Source organism: Triturus cristatus, chromosome 4_2 (assembly GCF_964204655.1).
Source record: "Triturus cristatus chromosome 4_2, aTriCri1.1, whole genome shotgun sequence".
NCBI lineage: Eukaryota > Metazoa > Chordata > Amphibia > Caudata > Salamandridae > Triturus > Triturus cristatus.
The window spans coordinates 75332382-75350396 of NC_140586.1; the positions used below are offsets into that span (position 1 = coordinate 75332382).

Below are 18015 nucleotides of genomic sequence, written 5' to 3' on the forward strand. Positions count from 1 at the left end.
GATGGCCTGCCATATGAGTAAGGCCCGTATTGCAAAGCAGCAAGTTCATTGCTGCAAGGTCGGAAAGGATAAGTTACTTACCTGTAATCCTAGTTCTCTTCTAGGGGTATCCTCATCAAAGTCATAAGCACTGAATATTCCCGCACATGGGCGGGAATATTCAGTGCTTATGACTATTGATGAGGATCCCCTGGAAGAGAATCAGTGTGCTGCTGGTAGAGCATGTGGGGTTGTCCAAATGAACGTTAAGATCACCCAGGATGGTAAAGTTTGCCGTCTTAAGAAGATGAGGGGAAATTAACTCTGGAAATGAAGCAGCCCAAGGGGCCGGCAGACCAGGGGGGCGGTAGACAAGAATGCCAGAAAAGGTAAAGTGAGGGGTCATCATAAGTTTAAATAGGCCTGCCTCGCAGCCCTTCTATTTTACAAGAATAGGATTTTTTAAAATTATGGCAATACCACCTCCTATCTTGAATTCTCTATCTATCCTGACTATAGCATAGTTAGAGGGTAAAGCAGAGGCCACATCCGGGCCAGAGCCCGTATGCAGCCATGTATCAGTTAAAAAAAATGGCATCTGGCTGTTCACTACTTAATAAGTCAAAAATGTCCATTTTATGTTTAAGGATCGAACGACAGTTAATATTCCAGAAGGTAAAAACCGTACTGGAGGATTTGCAGCATAGTGAGGGACAGTTGTCCTGTGGGGGAAGGATAGTCACAGTGAGTAAGCTACTCATTTCTCATGGAAGTGATTTATGAAATGTGAAACTACAACAAGAGCATTTAGTAGCCTCATCCAGTGGGTCAAGACAATCACATTCAGACTGGGGTATACTGCGATAGCTCAGCAGCTGAGCGAAGGAATATTTGATTGGGAGACAGTGTTTTAATAATTTTTGGCCAGTGGTTGTGGCCCCTGGGCCCGGTCGGGAACGGACGGGCGCAGACGGGCTTGCCTTTGGCGCGCCGCAGGCACGCCCGCTTCGTGCGTCCGCTGCGCGATGTGCAAGTCATCCGGTTTTATCGCGGGAGGTGGGGGCCGCTAGAACGCCATCCTCCTCGCGACCGGAAGTGGCTAAAGTTCCTCCACAACAATCGGGATAGACCCGTGATGGACCGAGGACAAGGCAGTGTGTGAGGTAGGTGCAATTCAGAAAAACAATTAAAAGCAAATCAGCAAACACATAGACATAGACAAACATGTTTGTGAGTATTCACAAACAACTATTACTTCCCTTACCAGCCTGGAAAGGGTCATATTGTTCCTTCAGCCAAGCACTGGCTTAAAGGGAAATGAATCACCCCCAAATGTAGAAGGGGTTTTCGACGATTAAAAATACTTTCCCCATAGAGAAAAACTAAAACAAACAAGCAACGTAAAGCCAGTAAGTTTTGCCCCTTTGAAATCTATTGATTTTGCCAGCGATTTTTAAACATGCACAACAACAGATTGGTGGGCGGTTAGGGGAGAGATGGATGGTGGGAGTGGGGAGACCGTAAGGGAGTACTTGACCAATGCTAAAAAAAGTTCCTTCAGGAACACTGGAAACAAACAGGAAGCCATGGTGGATCCATGCTACAGGCATGAACAGAAGCCCGGAGAAGATTGCAGAAGAAGGTGAGCAGCCAGCAGGAGGCGCGACCAGTAAGAAGCAAGGAAAGTAGTGAAGTGGAAGCCAACCAATGGTAAGTACAGGTAAGTAATGGACAGGCTCTCATTTTTTTAGAACAATACCTTTTGCTGACAGCACATGCAAGCTGTAGGCGAAACCTAAAAATGTGCATTTGCACAAAGGAATACATTCCCCTTGCCGAGAGTTCTCCATCAGAGAGAACTTCATAAAGCTGGAATGGATTCAAACTTGGAAATCACATGATTTCAGAAGGAACCCCAATGGAAACCTGTGACACATGAAGCTCTCCGTGTGGAGGTTAATCATAATTTGAAAATTCCAACAAGCAGTTAAACTACATTTGGATGTGCATGTAAATATTTGAGAGTAGTTTTACTGCTTCTATTGTGACCAGTTCCCAATGTATTGTTGCTTCAAAAGTTTTTGATTATATCATATTTGACTTACTTTGCGAGACTCGGACAAGTTCCGTGACATTCCAGACCCCTGACGTCACAAAGCAGTCTTGGAAACTCAAATGCCCTGCAAATGAAAAAGGAGGTGGTTACTGACTGTCAATTATCAAACAAAGCATTGCTGTAAGATGACTGTGACTGTTGATTGTGCCATCAGAATACTGATTCTCCCAATCAACCAATGGTCTACTTCTAGTTTGAAACAAATGATGCAACAAACACTAATTTTCATGCATCAGGCTGATGTCTATTACAAAGATTAACTATTTATTCTTTTCATAGTTGACATAAGTATGCTGAACATTACAAGAATCAAATCATTAAACAAATCACTGAAACAATAGTGTTAAAATCAATAAATCACACTAGATACTAGATAATGTTTAAGACATATATAGCACTAAAGCATATAGCATGTAATTGATCCAATAATTACACCAATTAGTTAGGCAATAAAACTTAATTCATAGGATATAATTGAATCAGTTCCACAGATGGCCCATGGAAATGCCAGCTCTTAAAAGGAATCCATTCAAATACATTTTCCTGCGAGAAATAACGCTGTTCCAATTTAGGAAAAACTCCTCAGAGTTCAATTGCCAGCACGTAACATTTAGACATATATCTTGGGACATTCGTTCAATTGAGATCTTTGTCAAAAGACTGTCTCCTGACATGGGATTCATTACTGCTTCACCAAGAAATGTCCATCACTGGTGATAAAATGGATTTGTAAGCTCATTTGTCATCTCCCAGGTTTACTCCAAACACTGCCAGTTATTTCCATCCATTCTCTTCTGAAGATAGTTGCTGTTTCCTTGTAATGTTTATTCTTTTCTAGTGGTGCAGGGTACTACTTTATGGCTTCCTTCTCAATGTCCGTCTTTATTTTATTTATGTACTTTTTTGATCTCACACATAGACACTGAGAAAGAAGCCATCAAGTCGTGCACACCTCCAATCTCATAGATGGTACGCTCATCTTGCAGCGAGGCATCATGTTTCAGCATGATACACTTCGGTCAATTATATGTCACGGTGGACCCAGTGACTGCAGAGGAACCAATACAAGAATGGGCAGAAAAAGGGCACGGTGACAAGTATGAAAAAGATAGCTGATAAAATGCTGCATTCAGTACATATTGTGGTGATATTGGACATAACTTATTGGAAGAATCTATTATTTCCTGAGAAAACGGGAAGATAGGAGTGAGTTAGCTTCCTTATATTGGATCTTATATGAGTAACTCTAAAAGCCACTTGTTTGTTCTACCTATTACCATGAGAGTGGAAGAAAGGAAAGTTATTAATGCATCTGGATGGTTGGACAGTGGTGCCTGTGAATGTTTGTTCTACCTATTACCATGAGAGTGGAAGAAAGGAAAGTTATTAATGCATCTGCATGGTTGGACAATGGTGCCTGTGAATGTTTAATGATCAGGACTGGGCAACTAAGAATACTATTCCTATGAAATGTAAGAATAGTCCTGAAGTGACTTAAATTGTTAATGGCTTACCACTCCCTTCAGATGAGATAATGGAGCCTCTTTGACATCACAGGTTTCTTTTTACAGACATACTGAAGGGCTTTCCTTTGACAATATTGCCCCTTCAGGCATAATACAGAGGCATAATTGTATTTCTACTAGAACAGTATCTTTGCCTTCACAGTCATGACCAGTGTTATGCGTCTGGAGGCGACCACTTTTATGCGTCTGGAGGTTATTTGTCACCCAATAATGAGATAAAGAATTCCACATCAAATTTATTTGTGTTAATCCTTCTCCAGTGCCACTTAAGTCCCATGCTTTTTCTGCAGTTGTTGCCATGCTAAATATGTGCTTATTTCCCCTTTCACAGTACGCATGACTTCATTGACCCAACTGAACCTGGCGCTATTGTTACTTTTTGATGGATTTGATCCTTAGCAGAAAAAAAGAAGGAGATACTGAAGGCTTTCTTGCATGCAAATTTGCAAATCTGGTTAATTGTCCCATCTTCCTTACCCCTTGGAGACACATACCTTAGGAAAGATATTAAAGTTATTGATTACAGATGTTTAAATCAAATTACAATGAGGGACATACATCCTTTACCTCTCCTAAAGGACATTTTGGAATAAGTCAGTTCAAGGAGCACAACTCTTCACTAAGCTTGATATGTGAGGTGCTTAGCATTTTCTTCTTATAAAGGAAGGCAGCAAGTAGAAAACAACCTTTCATACCCCATTTGGGCATTCTCAAGATTATGTATTGTCATTTGGTTTCTGCAATGCCTTTGTAATTTTACAGCGCTCTGTGAATTCAATATTGTTTTGAATCTGACAGTATTGCTTTATCCAGATGAAATGTTTATATTCCCTAACACACTTGCAGAAAATCAAAAACATGTAGGTTTGGTATTACAAATACTTCAGAAGCTTCTTCTGTCTGGTAAACCTTTGACGTTTAAATCCAAGAAGGAAGATACTGAGTATTATGGATGTAGATTGAATGCCTCTTTCCATTGATCCAAAGAAAGTTTTAAATATTTTAGGATGATCTTCACCTACTAATGTTAAAGAGTCTCACAGTTTTCTTGGATTTTTTCCTTTTTATCATCAAATTATGAACAAAATTGGAGTAATAATCAGTGACATCCCTCCTGTTTTGAAAAAAGGAAAACATGAAAAGAGGCTTCTGGTGGGATGATAAAACTAAACAGGGATTTAGAACACTCCAAAGGATGTTTGCTCCAGGACCGATTTAATGTCATCCTCATACTTCTAAGAAATGTATTGTTGCAGCAGATGCATTTGAAAGAGCTGTATGGTAGTTTTGTTACAAAAGTAAGACGATAATGGACAAGGCTATCCTGTTTTAGCATTAAACCTATAATAACTGAAAATAAAACCCTGAAAGGGAAACAACCCTCATCAGTATATACATATACACTCTGGTAACCACCTGCACAAACACAAATTAAAGGAAGGAAAGTGAGAGACAATGAGACATTTTTGTTTCTTCCTGAAGGGGCCAACACAATGCAACTTTGTTAAACAAGGTAGCAGCAAGTCATTCTGTCATATTCTGCTTGGTTGTGTTGTTTAGGTATGTCACTACAATATTGTGCCTTTGCTCTTCTGTTTCTTCCAGTTTTGTGTGCTTGAATTAAAGATGCCAAGTTTAGAAGCATGTTTTATCTGTTCTAATTATTTTATACACTGTAGAGGATCGGGGAATATTAAAATCATATTTGATTTTTTGGCAGTGTTTAATTATTTCACTGACTGGTGAAATTGCTGGCCCATACGAATCTTAGCCAATATGTACTATCACATTTACCCACAGACACAGAATGGGTAAAGACCTTTGATAATCAGCCCCCTTATCTAACAAGTCAGTATTGACAACAGGTCAACAGCTAAACATGCCATGCAAGATGTAGTGACTGGTACCTGAAAAGAGTGCTGTCACCATGCACAGGGAATAGTGGTGAAAACATAACATGAGGTTCCACATACCAAAAGAACACATAGGTGCAAGGTGACTCATTGTTATGTGCTTCACCTTCAGCTAATCCTTGCTTTTTACTCAACTGAACTTTACTGCTGGCGTTTTTGGGCCCACAGTTACAATGTTAATAACAACATTGCAAGTCCCAAAATGCAATGTGATATCTGCAAAAAGGTCAGGACTGATTTAAACTGGGACATTTGCCATTGGGACGCTTGGCAGCTATAAATGTAAACCCAAGAGCAGCAGCATCAACTTAATTAGGTTTCAGGTGCCTTAAAATGCAGGGTTACAAATATATCTGGTGTAATTCCAGATATTAAAGGGTTCTCAAGGTACTATGCTGTTGGCAGGGTAGACCACCACTGCTACAATTTCATAATATGATGTAAGTAAAAGACTGCCAACTGTGTCTAGGAATTTGTTTATTAAACATTTCAATATAGCACTTTTACTTTTTAAATCCATTAATAGTTCTGTAAACCAGACAGACTCCTCACATAGTGAGTGTGAGAGGTAATGAGATGTGAGAGAGGGTAATGAGATGTGAGTGCAACACACAGACTTTCTGTGTTTAGAAAAAATCTAAAATAAGTCCAATGGACATACTGCCAGTGGAAGACTCTACACACCCTGCATTACCTCTTATTTAATTAAATATGTGCTTTATTACAATTACAGCAAAATGTTTTGTCAACACTGGAAAACTCAGTTGCAGTAGATACATTGATGAAGAAGACCCATTTTCCTCCTACGTGAGTTATTTGCAGCAGAAAAAGTGGCCCAATGTTTTTGACAGACATATTTTGTCTTCATGAATTATCCTATACCATTGACCATAGGTAATAAATATCTTTCACATTTTTGAATAGCTGTATATTAGAAATTGAACAAATTCTTTCCTCTGGTTTTCATACCCAATGTAATGGGCAAACAGAGAAAACTAAGTTTGGAACAATGTCTGCATTGTCACTGTAATGCAACTCAGGATACCTGGGATTGCTATTTACTAATTGCAAAATCTTTGTATAACAATGCAGCTCCTAGTAATACCAAGATTTCACATTGGGCTGTGAGCAGTGTTTTCATCAAGTACTTTTCCCATCTTATCATATTGATCCTTCTGTTGCGTTGCCTACTGACTATATGAGTCAGTTACAGCGTTAAAGACAATTGGTTTTTGACAGTTTATGCAATTCTTAAGTCAAGATGAAAGAAGAAAACAAGTTACTTACCTGTAACTACAGTTATCCAGTATTGGTATCTTTCATCGATTCACATGCCTGAATCATTCCCCGTCGCTGAGGCGGGAGTCCCACGGTAAATAAAAAAGTTGTGCCAAAAGTGATAGTAGTAGTAGTAGGCCCCAAAGAAAAGGCCTAAGGCCTAGATCTTAGAAGCCTATCTACATCATTATGCAAAAAGAACCAAAGAATTGGTACCAACCAATCAGCCATCAGCACCCTTCTAGAACCCTCTCAGGAGAGCCAGTTCTCCTCAGATTTTCCTTAGCACAAGTGGGAAGTAGATGTCCCAAAACATAGAGAACTGACTCTACGGGGAGGAGGGCGGGTGCATGTGAATCTATGAAAGATACCAATACTGGATAACTGTAGTTACAGGTAAGTAACGTGTTTTCTTATCCAGTATTGGGGTATCTTTCATAGATTCACATGCCTGAATCAGAGTAGCAAGCAGTATGCCAAGTATACAGTCGTTTGCGGATGGTGGGAAACTAGTGCTGATACACTCCCAATTGCATCCACAACTTGTTAACAAGAGGCATAAGAAAAACCAACCTTAAAATTCAAAACATGTAACATACACAGGGAAATGCAACATGCAGTGTAACAACATTCTAAGTCAAACATGTCATAGCATAGAAACATTTGAAAAACAGAAAAGGTACCTGAAATGGACCTCAAAGAAAAAGATGGCGTAGGACAGCTTGTCCAACTGCTGCATCGTCTTGATGCATAGTTTGAAGGCAGTAATGTCTCGTGAACGTGTGGACATTCTTCCATGTCGCAGCACGACAGATATTTTCAAGAGTCACCCCAGCAAACAATGCTGTAGACGCTGCAATCGTTCTTGTGGAATGGGCTTTGCCTTTCCTTAACAATGGCCTGTGAGCTTTGTCATGGCAGAAATGGATTGTTGATGCTATCCATCTGGCAATAGTGTTTTTTGTAACACTGACTTTCTTCTGGAAATCAGGATTGCCACCTTTTGAAGACGAACCTGCCGTTTGTGAGATAAGAATGCCCTGCACTGGACGGTATCCAGCAGGGCTCCTAGAAATGGAAGGACCTGCATCGGGCATAACTGAGATTTGCTCCTGTTCACAGTCAGCCCCAGAGAGTGGAACAGATGAAGAGACGTTGTCACAGCAATCTTGACTGTGCTTTCTGAAGGACCTTTGAGTAACCAATCGTCCAAATACGGGAATACCTGGATTCCCCGGGATCGTAACGTTGCTGCCACAAGAGCTAGGCACTTTGTAAAGATCCTTGGAGCCAATTTTAGCCCAAACGGGAGCACTTTGAACTGATAATGGGCGCCAGCCACAGTGAAGCAAAGATATTTGCGATGCTTCGGATGTATTGGGATGTGAAAGTAAGCGACTTCCAAATCCAGAGAAGCCAGAAAATCTCCCCTGTTGAGACAACCTAGAATTTCTGCCAGTGTGACCATGTGAAATCCTTGCTTTTTGAGGAATCTGTTCAGGTTGCGAAGGTCTAAGATCGGACGCTATTCCCCTGATTTCTTTTTGATGAGAAAAAAACGGGAATAGAAACCCGTCCCCCTCTGAAGTGAGGGAACCTTCTCGATTGCATTCTTGAGGAGCATCGTTAAAGCTTCTTTGAATAATAAGTGAAGACGAGGGGGTCCCTTGGGTGGAGTGGTGGGTGGCTTGGTGACAAACTCCAATGTATGACCGTTGTTTATCTAGAACCCATTGGTCCGATGTAATTTCTTGCAACTTGTCCACAAATGCTGAAATTTTCGCACCCACAGGGAGGGGAAGAGGAGTGGAAGGCACCCTGCGTAGATCACTGCTTCCTGTTGGTGTCTGGTCCCTGATTTTGCAATCTTTTTCGTCCGCCTTGACGAGAGAAACCAGACGTGTTGGATTGTCTGTACGATGACTGATAAGATTGTCTATATTGGGGCTGGTACTGTCTATTCTGCTGGGTTTGATACCCTCCTCTAGAGGAAAAAACACGCCCTCTTGCACCTCTGAAGGTTCCGTGTCTGTACTGCAAGGAACCCAAGGATCCTGCGGTATCAGTATCAGTCTTTATTGCTTGGAGTGCTTCATCTATATGTTTCCCAAACAACGATTCGCCATCATAGGCCATATCCAATATCTTTGTCTGGACTTCTGGTCTGAAAGTGGTGGCCTTAAGCCAACCCTGGCGTCTGAGTACAGCTGCACCACTAGTTGGCGAACATTTGTATTCACAATGTCCAATGCGCAGTCTATGGTCTCGGACGCTGCGCGCTCTCCTTCTAATAGCATTTTTCGGGCGTCTTGTCTCTTGTCCTCCGGAATGAGCTCAATAAGGCCAGCCATTTCTGACCACATTTGGCGGTCATAACGCCCTATTATTGCTAGGGAGTTATCTGCTCTGATGGAGGCAGCAGCCATTGTAGAAAAGTTTTCGCGATCAAATCCAGACGACGCCCCTCCTTGTCCGGTGGTGTAGTAATAGGTGTTGCCGGATTTTTTAGATCTTTGTTGGGCAGCCTGTGAAATGACCGAATCTGGCCTAGAATGGCCAATGAGACAGGATGGACTATTGGCCGGAACACGGTATTTCTTGTCTATCCGCGGAAGCACCGCTGGCACAGATGCAGGATTTTTCATGATCTTGACCCCTTCTTTCCAGATGTAATCAATGATGGGGACAGCTCTTGTGACTTTCCTTGATTCCTCCTTAAAGTCATGGAGAAAGCATTCAGACTGTTCAATGGTAACCGGCAAGTGAAATCTAGCAGCAGCCCACTGCATGAGATTATGAAATCCACCTATATCATCTGGGGGCGAATCAGATGGTAGTGGGGTGGGTGGCGAAGGCATAGGGATAATATAGGAATCCCAAGGATCTGCTGGATCTGGAAGTTCACCCTCTTCAAATTCCTCTTCAGAGGTTGATTCCTGACCCTGACGCGGGTCATGTTGAGGATCTGGAAGTTGAGGCGTTGGAACAGGAGCATCAGGTGAAGGCAAAGTATCCGGAAGCAGTCCAGGTGGTGGAACCTGCGGAATGACTGGTTGTGGGGGAAAACGCTGTCTGTAATCTGCGAGCATGGCTTGCAGGTCTTGTATCAGAGTTGGAGGCAGATGGGACATCTCGCTCTGACGAGGTTGTCTATGGTAAGTCTTATGATGCGGGACAACAATGTCCTCTTGATAGTATTGTTCTTGATAATTGTCCTCCTCCTCATCATCGTGATCCTGACATTTGATGTGTAACTCGGAAGGATGGCGAGCTATTCCAAAGGGCCCTTCGTCCTCGTCATCCTCATATTCATCATCCTGCACATATGTTTCCAGGAGATGTGAGGGAGTAAGCCGTGATATATCGCTATAGTCATGCCATTGAAAAGTTTTAAGCTGAAAACTCCTGGAAGAAACGGGAGTAGAATGAGTAGGCGCCATTGCAGGTGTCGCAGACGGAACAGGCAAATCCCCTGGTATCGCCGCCAGCGGGCTCTCCGTTGATGCCTTCGTCGTCAACAGGCTCTTAGTTATCGTCGTCGACGGGATCGTCGTCGAAGGGATCGTCGTCGACGGGATCTTCGTCGACGGGCTCGACATCGACAGGCTCTTCGTCGACGGGACCGTCGTCGACGAGACCCTCGTCGACGAGCTTGACGTCCACAGAACCTTCGTCGACGGGACGCTCGTCGAAGGGGTAGACTGTATCTTCGTCGACACTTCTCTCGTCGACACTGGAGGCTTCGTCAACAGCAACGTCGTTAATATGGATTTCGATGCTGACTTCGTCGACGAACCCTCGACGACGGGCTTCTTTGACAGGATAGTATTCCTCGTCGACAGAATAGGAGAGGTGATAGACGTCGTCTAGATAGTTTCCGTCAACGAAGGAGCAGAAGAAGTGACAGAAATCATCGATGATGGAGGGAAAGCCAGAGATTTTGAAAGGCTTTTACTCACTGTTTTCGAAGATGGCTTTATAGAGTCCTTGAGATCAGAGTCCTGAGGAGAGTGCCCTGATTCAGAGGAAATGAGAGGAGTCCTCTGAGAAGAGCCAGAAGTAGAGTGGGAAGATTTATGGCGTTTTTTCCCCTCACTTGAAGAGCTGTCATGAGACTTAGCTCTCTTGCTAGAAGCTGAGGCTCTGTCATCCTCTTCAGCTGAAGAGGACTTAAGCCATAACAGCACTCTCGCCTCCCTATCCCTAAGAGTCTTAGTAGGGAAGGTGCGGCAAATTGTGCAATCTTTTGCCTCATGTTTAGGGTTGAGGCAGTAGATGCAGTCCACATGCTGCTCATCAACATGGACCCTCTTCTTGGCGCAGGTTCTGCAGGACTTGAACAAGGCCTTCTTGTCAGACATGATGAAGAAAGTATAAAACTGAGTGGCACTCAGGGAGACTCCCTTCCACACGACGTGCAGTGAAAATCTGAGGAGAACTGGCTCTGCTGAGAGGGTTCTAGAAGGGTGCTGATGGCTGATTGGTTGGTACCAATTCTTTGGTTCTTTTTGCATAATGATGTAGATAGGCTGCTAAGATCTAGGCCTTAGGCCTTTTCTTTGGGGCCTACTACTACTACTATCACTTTTGGCACTACTTTTTTATTTACTGTGGGACTCCCGCCTCGGCGACGGGGAATGATTCAGGCATGTGAATCTATGACAGATACCCCAATACTGGATAACATGCTGACAATTCAAGATCAGTTTCATTCTTCTCCTTTTGTTCCTAGAGTTAAAGTTTGGAAGTCTTATTCTTCCTGTTCATACAAAGGCAGTCAAATTTCACGCACAAGATTTTGGGCCATTTGTCCTTACTAATCAACTCAATCAAGTGACTTTCTGTATAAAGTTGCCTTCACTTGGAAGATTCACTCTGTCCATCATTCTTCACAATTGAAACCATATGTTCCTTATCATCAGTTTCTATCTGTGCCTTCGTCCAACATAGCACAAGAACAACCAGAATATGAGATACATGAAATCTATGATTCACAGATGTGTCATCTTCAATTGCTGATTCATTGGAAAGATCATCGATCTAATGAGTGAACTTTGGGAATACGTATCTGCTGTTCATGTTCTCTTGTTGAGTCTTCATTTTTTTCCAGTGGCAGCCTCATACACCCAGACCTTTGAGAGATGGGCATACTGTTACATCTATACCGAAAGCTTATGTCAGACGAGGCATTCAGAGAAAGACTGTGCTCAATCAGGCAGTGTGTTGCAGGAAGCTGACCTCAGCAAGCAGCTGGATATCTTTGTGGCTTGTACCACTCTAGCATTTCTCCAGTCCTGATCATCCTAATGGGCGTTCTCTGACCTAAGAGGAGCATCAGGCTGGAAGGGTAGCCAAAGGGCTCTAAATGTATGCATAGGATGAAAGATGTAAAACTTGGGCTTCTTCTGCAAGGGCTTAGTTGACGTCATGTGCTATAAGAGGGTGGGGAAGTCAGCCTTATGTATTACCCTTTTTAAGACAGTGGTTTGTCTGGAGATTTTTACCAGTGGTTACCAATTCAAGATACAATTTAATCTTTTACTGTTTACATCTAATATAAACAAAGAATTAACGAGTGGTGGATGTGTCATCCACATTCATATTCGTGCCCCTGATTTTTTATCCTTGCAGCCTAAATTGCCTTTGGAATTTCTACTGGATGTCGTTGTTTAGCTATTTCCTCTTCCCTGATGTCAGGCAGGGTTTGGTGCGTTGCCTATCTACTTCTACATAATCTTCATCTTCAATCAACAGTTACAAGAATGTCAATAAGATGTTTGCCATTTGTGGCCTTCTTCTCCAAACTTGGACCGTCTTAAAGAGACACTGGACACCTTTCATTTGCACTATGAACTGTAGGGTGGCACTGTGGCTAATGGGAGCAGTCACCATTTCCTTGGGCAATCAAAAAGGAAACTTGAAAGACCTTAACAAGGTCCAGCACTGATGCTAATAAAAAGCAGTGGTATGGGGTAAGATGATGCAGCGTGAGTGGTGGCCAAAAATCACAAGCAGTCTGGGAGCAGTATGCAGCTGTTAGGTTGTCTCAAACATTTTTAAAACAGTGAAATAAAAAATAACGTGGGAGTGGCGAGGTGAAGAAGTGTGAGGAAACTGATGCACTGAAATGGAGACCTGCAAGCAGAAACAAGTAGAAAGATACATTCCAGCCAATCAGAAACATGGTAAAGCCTTAGTGGTAGGACAAACACAAGAATAGGGAGGAAAGACATTGAATAAGGTTGCGAGAACGGAGACAGAAACAAAAGTCAGTCAATCATGAGGGAGCCCCCCCAAAAAACACCTACTCTATGTATTCTCTTTTGTACACTATAGGTCTTTGACAACAGGCAACAAGATGGCAGTAATTCGAGACAATGAAAAGGGTCCCTGCGGTGGGCCCTCTATTAATGCCCTTAACCTTCCAAAAAATACAGTGATTTCCCATGTATTTCACATTGAAAGGTATAGGTACACCTATTTCCTATCAGTATTTTTTTTTCAAAGATGTGTGTGTTTCTGTAGTTTTGTTTTTGAAGCAACGTGTGAGCCTTTTGGTGTCTTGGTGAGTTCAGGATATTTATGGATGCTCATAACTGGGAACAACAGATATTTGCACATGAGGCTGAAGGCACTGCAACGTTCTACCGGTGCCTGTCACTGTGTCTAAAGGTGCTGGCTACATGATCATTCTATTCCTGACCTCTATGCAGAGCCCACAGGGCAATGGTCACATATGTGCCAATTGTAATTTTATTTCTATGGGAAAATGTGTAAAGAAGGTTCTCAGTTTTAGAAATATGGAAATGCCAAAGAAAAAAAATGAAGCGTGAGTATTTGTGCGAGGTGACAGTTAAGTAAAGGAGATGAAATGAGTACATGCGGAAGGACAAAATGAAAAGACAGTGATGGAGAGAAAGAAGCTGAAGTGTGAGACATGCAGATGGAGCAACTCTAAAAGATACACAGAGAAAAAAGGAAAGGGCACGAGTGACTAATGCAGGGAAGTGGGATTGCAGAGGAAGTTGATGAAAAGAGAAGAATGGGAATTGTTACTCATTTGCCTGATAATGAAGACAAAAGTTAATGCTAGCAACCATCGCTAAAGCCAATAGGCCTGCCTTGGTTTAGGTATATCTGTTCGCTGTCATGTGATGTATCTGGATGCACTAACAAGCAAGCACTGGCAAAATCAGTAGGTCTGGCCTAAGCCAGCTGGAGCCATGGTTCATTTTTTTTATTATTGCAAGCGTGTACCACAAAATTACAAAAAGAAAATCTGCCATCACCTAAAAGTGGCTGCCTTACGCTTCCAATAAAAAAAAATACAAAAAGAATTGCTGATGTGGCTGTTTTACTAGTGATGTTTTCTGAACCTTTTTGCCATGCCTTTATTGCTATTATTTGTGAAGGAGCCCAGAATACTTCACCACCTTACTACTACTCAAATTGCAAGCATGTACAGTATTAGAGGCCTCACCCACAGTTCCAAGCCATATGCTGTGGTGGGTGGTAGCAAAATTTGAGTGACAATTTGAACAGCAGCGGCTCATTCGCTATGGCGGAGGAGCGTCGCCCCCATGCCTCAAAAAAGCAGGAAAGGATAAATAAAACGATAATAAATATGTTTTATTATCATTTTATTTTTCCTTTCTGCTTTCCTGCCGAGTCTCAGGGCGGGGCCTGGGGGGTGACAGGCACTGAGGGGAGTGGTAGGTGCAGCGTCATTCGCAGTGAAGCTCTCTCCAACCCCAGCTGCGCTGCTGGGTGGGAGAGCAGGCACAGGCTCCCAGGGAGTGCAAATTCTATTACAGGACCGGAGGCTTCGGATTATGCTTCTCTTTCTTATATTTGCTACTCACAGCAGCCAATGAAAAACGTTTTGTATGCAAATAAAACTACATTTCCCATGATGCTCGTCCATACATCACATCCTGTATAGTCCCATAAGAGCCACAGTGTCCTGTTTCTCCTCCTCTTTCTTTGCTGCTCACGCAGACAGTTAAGTGCTCAGAACGTTATGTTGTGATTATGTCTCATTGACTGTTGAATTATCCTTGACGATGTTGCAGTTATGTTTGCGCTTATAGCGCGCTAGGTGGAATGACTGTGTTTAAACATTTGTGTTTTTGTGCTGGGGGCAATTTGTCTTCTGTTTTTAGTTGCCATATTTATCTCGGTTTAGCGCTCGCGGGCGCTCTTGTTATTAGCTTAACGGCGCCTTAAGAGGTTCCCGCTGGGAGCAGCGGGATCTTGGGACATGTTTTTTCCTTCCCCGAGGGCCCGCAGGCCCATTTAGAGATTCCCGATCGGTGATGCGCTCCCGCTCGGAGCGGAGCTTTGATATCACTGACGGCGCGTTCAGCCTTCGCTCACTCCCTGCTGGCCGCTGAGTACCGCGCTGCTTTTCACGCGCTTGGCTCAATTACATCTTGAAACAGGCGCGCGCCGCCATTTACTCTTTGAAGGCGAGTATTGCAGGGCGTTCCCCGTCAGGAGCAGGGAATCTTAATGTGGGCGGCCTGATGAGGGTTAAGGGTACTCCCGCTGGCCAAAAAATGTGGCGCTGCCCTCGGCAGCTTCCATTGATGATTGTATGCCACAGGTTCCCCTCAGGTTTGCAGCGAGTCTATGTGGCCTAGGGGCAAAGCTTTTGCCTCCAACCCCAGAGGTTCGGGGTTCGCACCCAGGCTCGCCGGGTTGTGGTTTTTCACATGATAAGATTGTCTTTAGATTTATTTTATATTGAAATTGAACTCTTATTACAATTTAGGCGTGATTTTTTCTCTCATGCATGCTCAGTCTTAATACTGCACTGGCTTGTGTGCGCGTGGTAGCGCTCTTGGTTTAGCCCGCCAGGGTTCAGATTGGGTCGCTCCCACAGGAGTGGAGATAGCGCACTGATGATGCCTGCAACATAACTGATTGGGCCTCCGTTTGATCCTCATGGGAAGGACTTGGTACGGCCGAACACAGAATTATAACGCTCCCTCAAGAGCTGAAATACTGCGCTGTCATGGCAGCATTCCAAATGAGTCACTGGGTGACAGAGGTTAGGTCTAGATTATTACTCCAAGGTTAGGTGTTGCAATGCTTATGGTTTTCTGTCTTAACATTACTCCGGTCACTTCCATAGGGTTGTTCTGATCATTGCGCGGTTTCGCGCTTTCTCCGCCAAAGGTTTTCCCTAGTAGCCGAGTGCAGTTATGGAGTCATAACACTCCGGTGTGCGTAACCCAATTGGGCTACATTTGGGCGTTTTTGGTCTACGCACATCGCACGGGTGCCTGTTTTGCTTCATAGGCTCAGTGCCTCGTGCCTTACCTGGGGTAACAAAAACAATGTCTCAACAGGGAAAGTAAGTCGGGGGACCAATCGATACACAATTTAATTCAAAAGAACAAGGAGGGACAAGAGAGACCAAGAGATTGAAAAAGGAGACACATTTTATAATTAAATACACAGTTGGTATGTACAATTTAGAATAACCATAACGACCATATGTGCACTGACAGTGAAGTGAACAAGTGAACGACGCAGTGACATAAGTGTTAAGATGACAACAAGGTGCGGCAAAATAATTCAAATAAATTCAGGGTCGAGGAGGAATATATACAATGAACAATTTGCAAATAATCTTTAAGGTCACAAAAGACCCTTTAGCCAGCCGCAAATAATGCTGTCCAGTCCTTACCTGGGCAGATTTCTTTGTACGCCTTCCAGGCTGTAACAATCGGCTGGCCCTTGGAGTGCGCACACGCTCCTGATATTTCACTATGACTCGGACGCCCATGGGGCTGGAATAATTTGACTACAGCTTTGCTGAGGAGCCGAGACATTATTTTCAATTCTCGTGTGCACAGGGTTGGCTCCCCCTCTACTCCTCCGTTACGCTGTGCTTGGCACTACTATATTAAATACGGACACCCCATGGCAACGCAGGGGTAAGATATATAAGGAGGATGTGAGCTATTCGAACGGAGCGCACAAGGCGCCTGAAATAATTATGTTGACGCTCAGGTTCTACACGTCCTTGAGTAGGTCAACCGGGCCCCAGATGTAACAGCCCCTAGCTCGGGAACTCACAGCTTGATTGACGCCCATCATTCTTGAGTCACTTTTCCTTGGGCATGGTTTTTCTCTATATCATTCAACATGACAAATATTAGGGCATCCGCACGCGCTCGACGGAACTTAGATAACGACACAATAGTTATAGTTCGGGAACTGCGGCTGGATACACTGGTTACGGTGGAAGAGTCGCCCGGCGCCAACGCCGGTCTCCTTCTTTACTTGCTAGTTGTACAAAAAATTTCAGAAAGGGTTTCCCGGAGCTGGCAGGTTGCCAGGACAATCTCCTGGTCAGGGCCGGACACAAGCAGCGATGGACAACTTTGATGTCCTGACTGCGCTGACCCGTGGCGACGAACCCCATCTGGGACAGCTTCGTTACGGGTCGCATCTAGGCTATGTAGACATCGTTAACCTTTGATCACACCCTGTAGATTTCAGAGGGCCTTTCACGAGGACGGTCCTTTGTAGACCGTTTAGGGATTCTGTTTGTTTTAGCAATTACTTTCCCACCATGTTCCACAAATTTCTACTATATGGCTTTCGGGAGAGCATCTCGTGGGATGTACATGTAGGTGTGTATATGTATAGTGTGTATATGTATATATGTGTGTGTTTATCTTAACACAGACATAGGCCTTTGCCTCTCATCTTTCCCGACGTCAGATTCCTCTTCGGATTCCACTTTGCCCTCGGGGTCACAATGTGTAATGGCCTTTTCGGCTATTCACTTCGATACACTTGTGTCGCTTGGCTTAGATTTTTTATTTCCAGAGTTATCTCCTTCCTCGCAGATCAGCTATGTCTTACAAGCCCCTAATTGGGAGCTTCAATGGGGCCCATTCTGACGTTACCCATGCAGAGGGTTCCATTTCGGGCAGTTGCCGGTGTAGTGGGGCGCTTAGCATAGTCTGTCAAACTGTTTTTCCTGCCCTCCAGTCATTTCGAGTCTTGTTCCACATAGGTCTCTTGACACGTACTTCTCCACGTGTAATATCTCGGTTGGGAGAGCTATCGATAAGCCAAAGGGTACGAGGTCATGTTCTTAGCGGATTGGGTCACAGACTTTTGGCATTCTGCCGGAAGTATCAGATTTAAGTCATTACGGAATAGATTCCATAGCAACAGGGCG

The 18015-nt window shown here is 43.5% G+C and overlaps 1 protein-coding gene across 31 annotated transcripts in view; it reads right to left on the reverse strand.

Moving 5' to 3' along the window:
* The window catches only part of NFIX (nuclear factor I X), a 1406323-nt gene that overhangs the window by 218084 nt on the left and 1170224 nt on the right, over nt 1-18015 (reverse strand). For all 31 annotated transcript variants that reach the window (XM_085600616.1, XM_085600591.1, XM_085600603.1 and 28 more), the window contains one exon: nt 2085-2159. In XM_085600616.1, coding sequence (XP_085456742.1) covers nt 2085-2159 — 75 coding nt within the window. The remainder of the gene's footprint in view (nt 1-2084; nt 2160-18015) is intronic.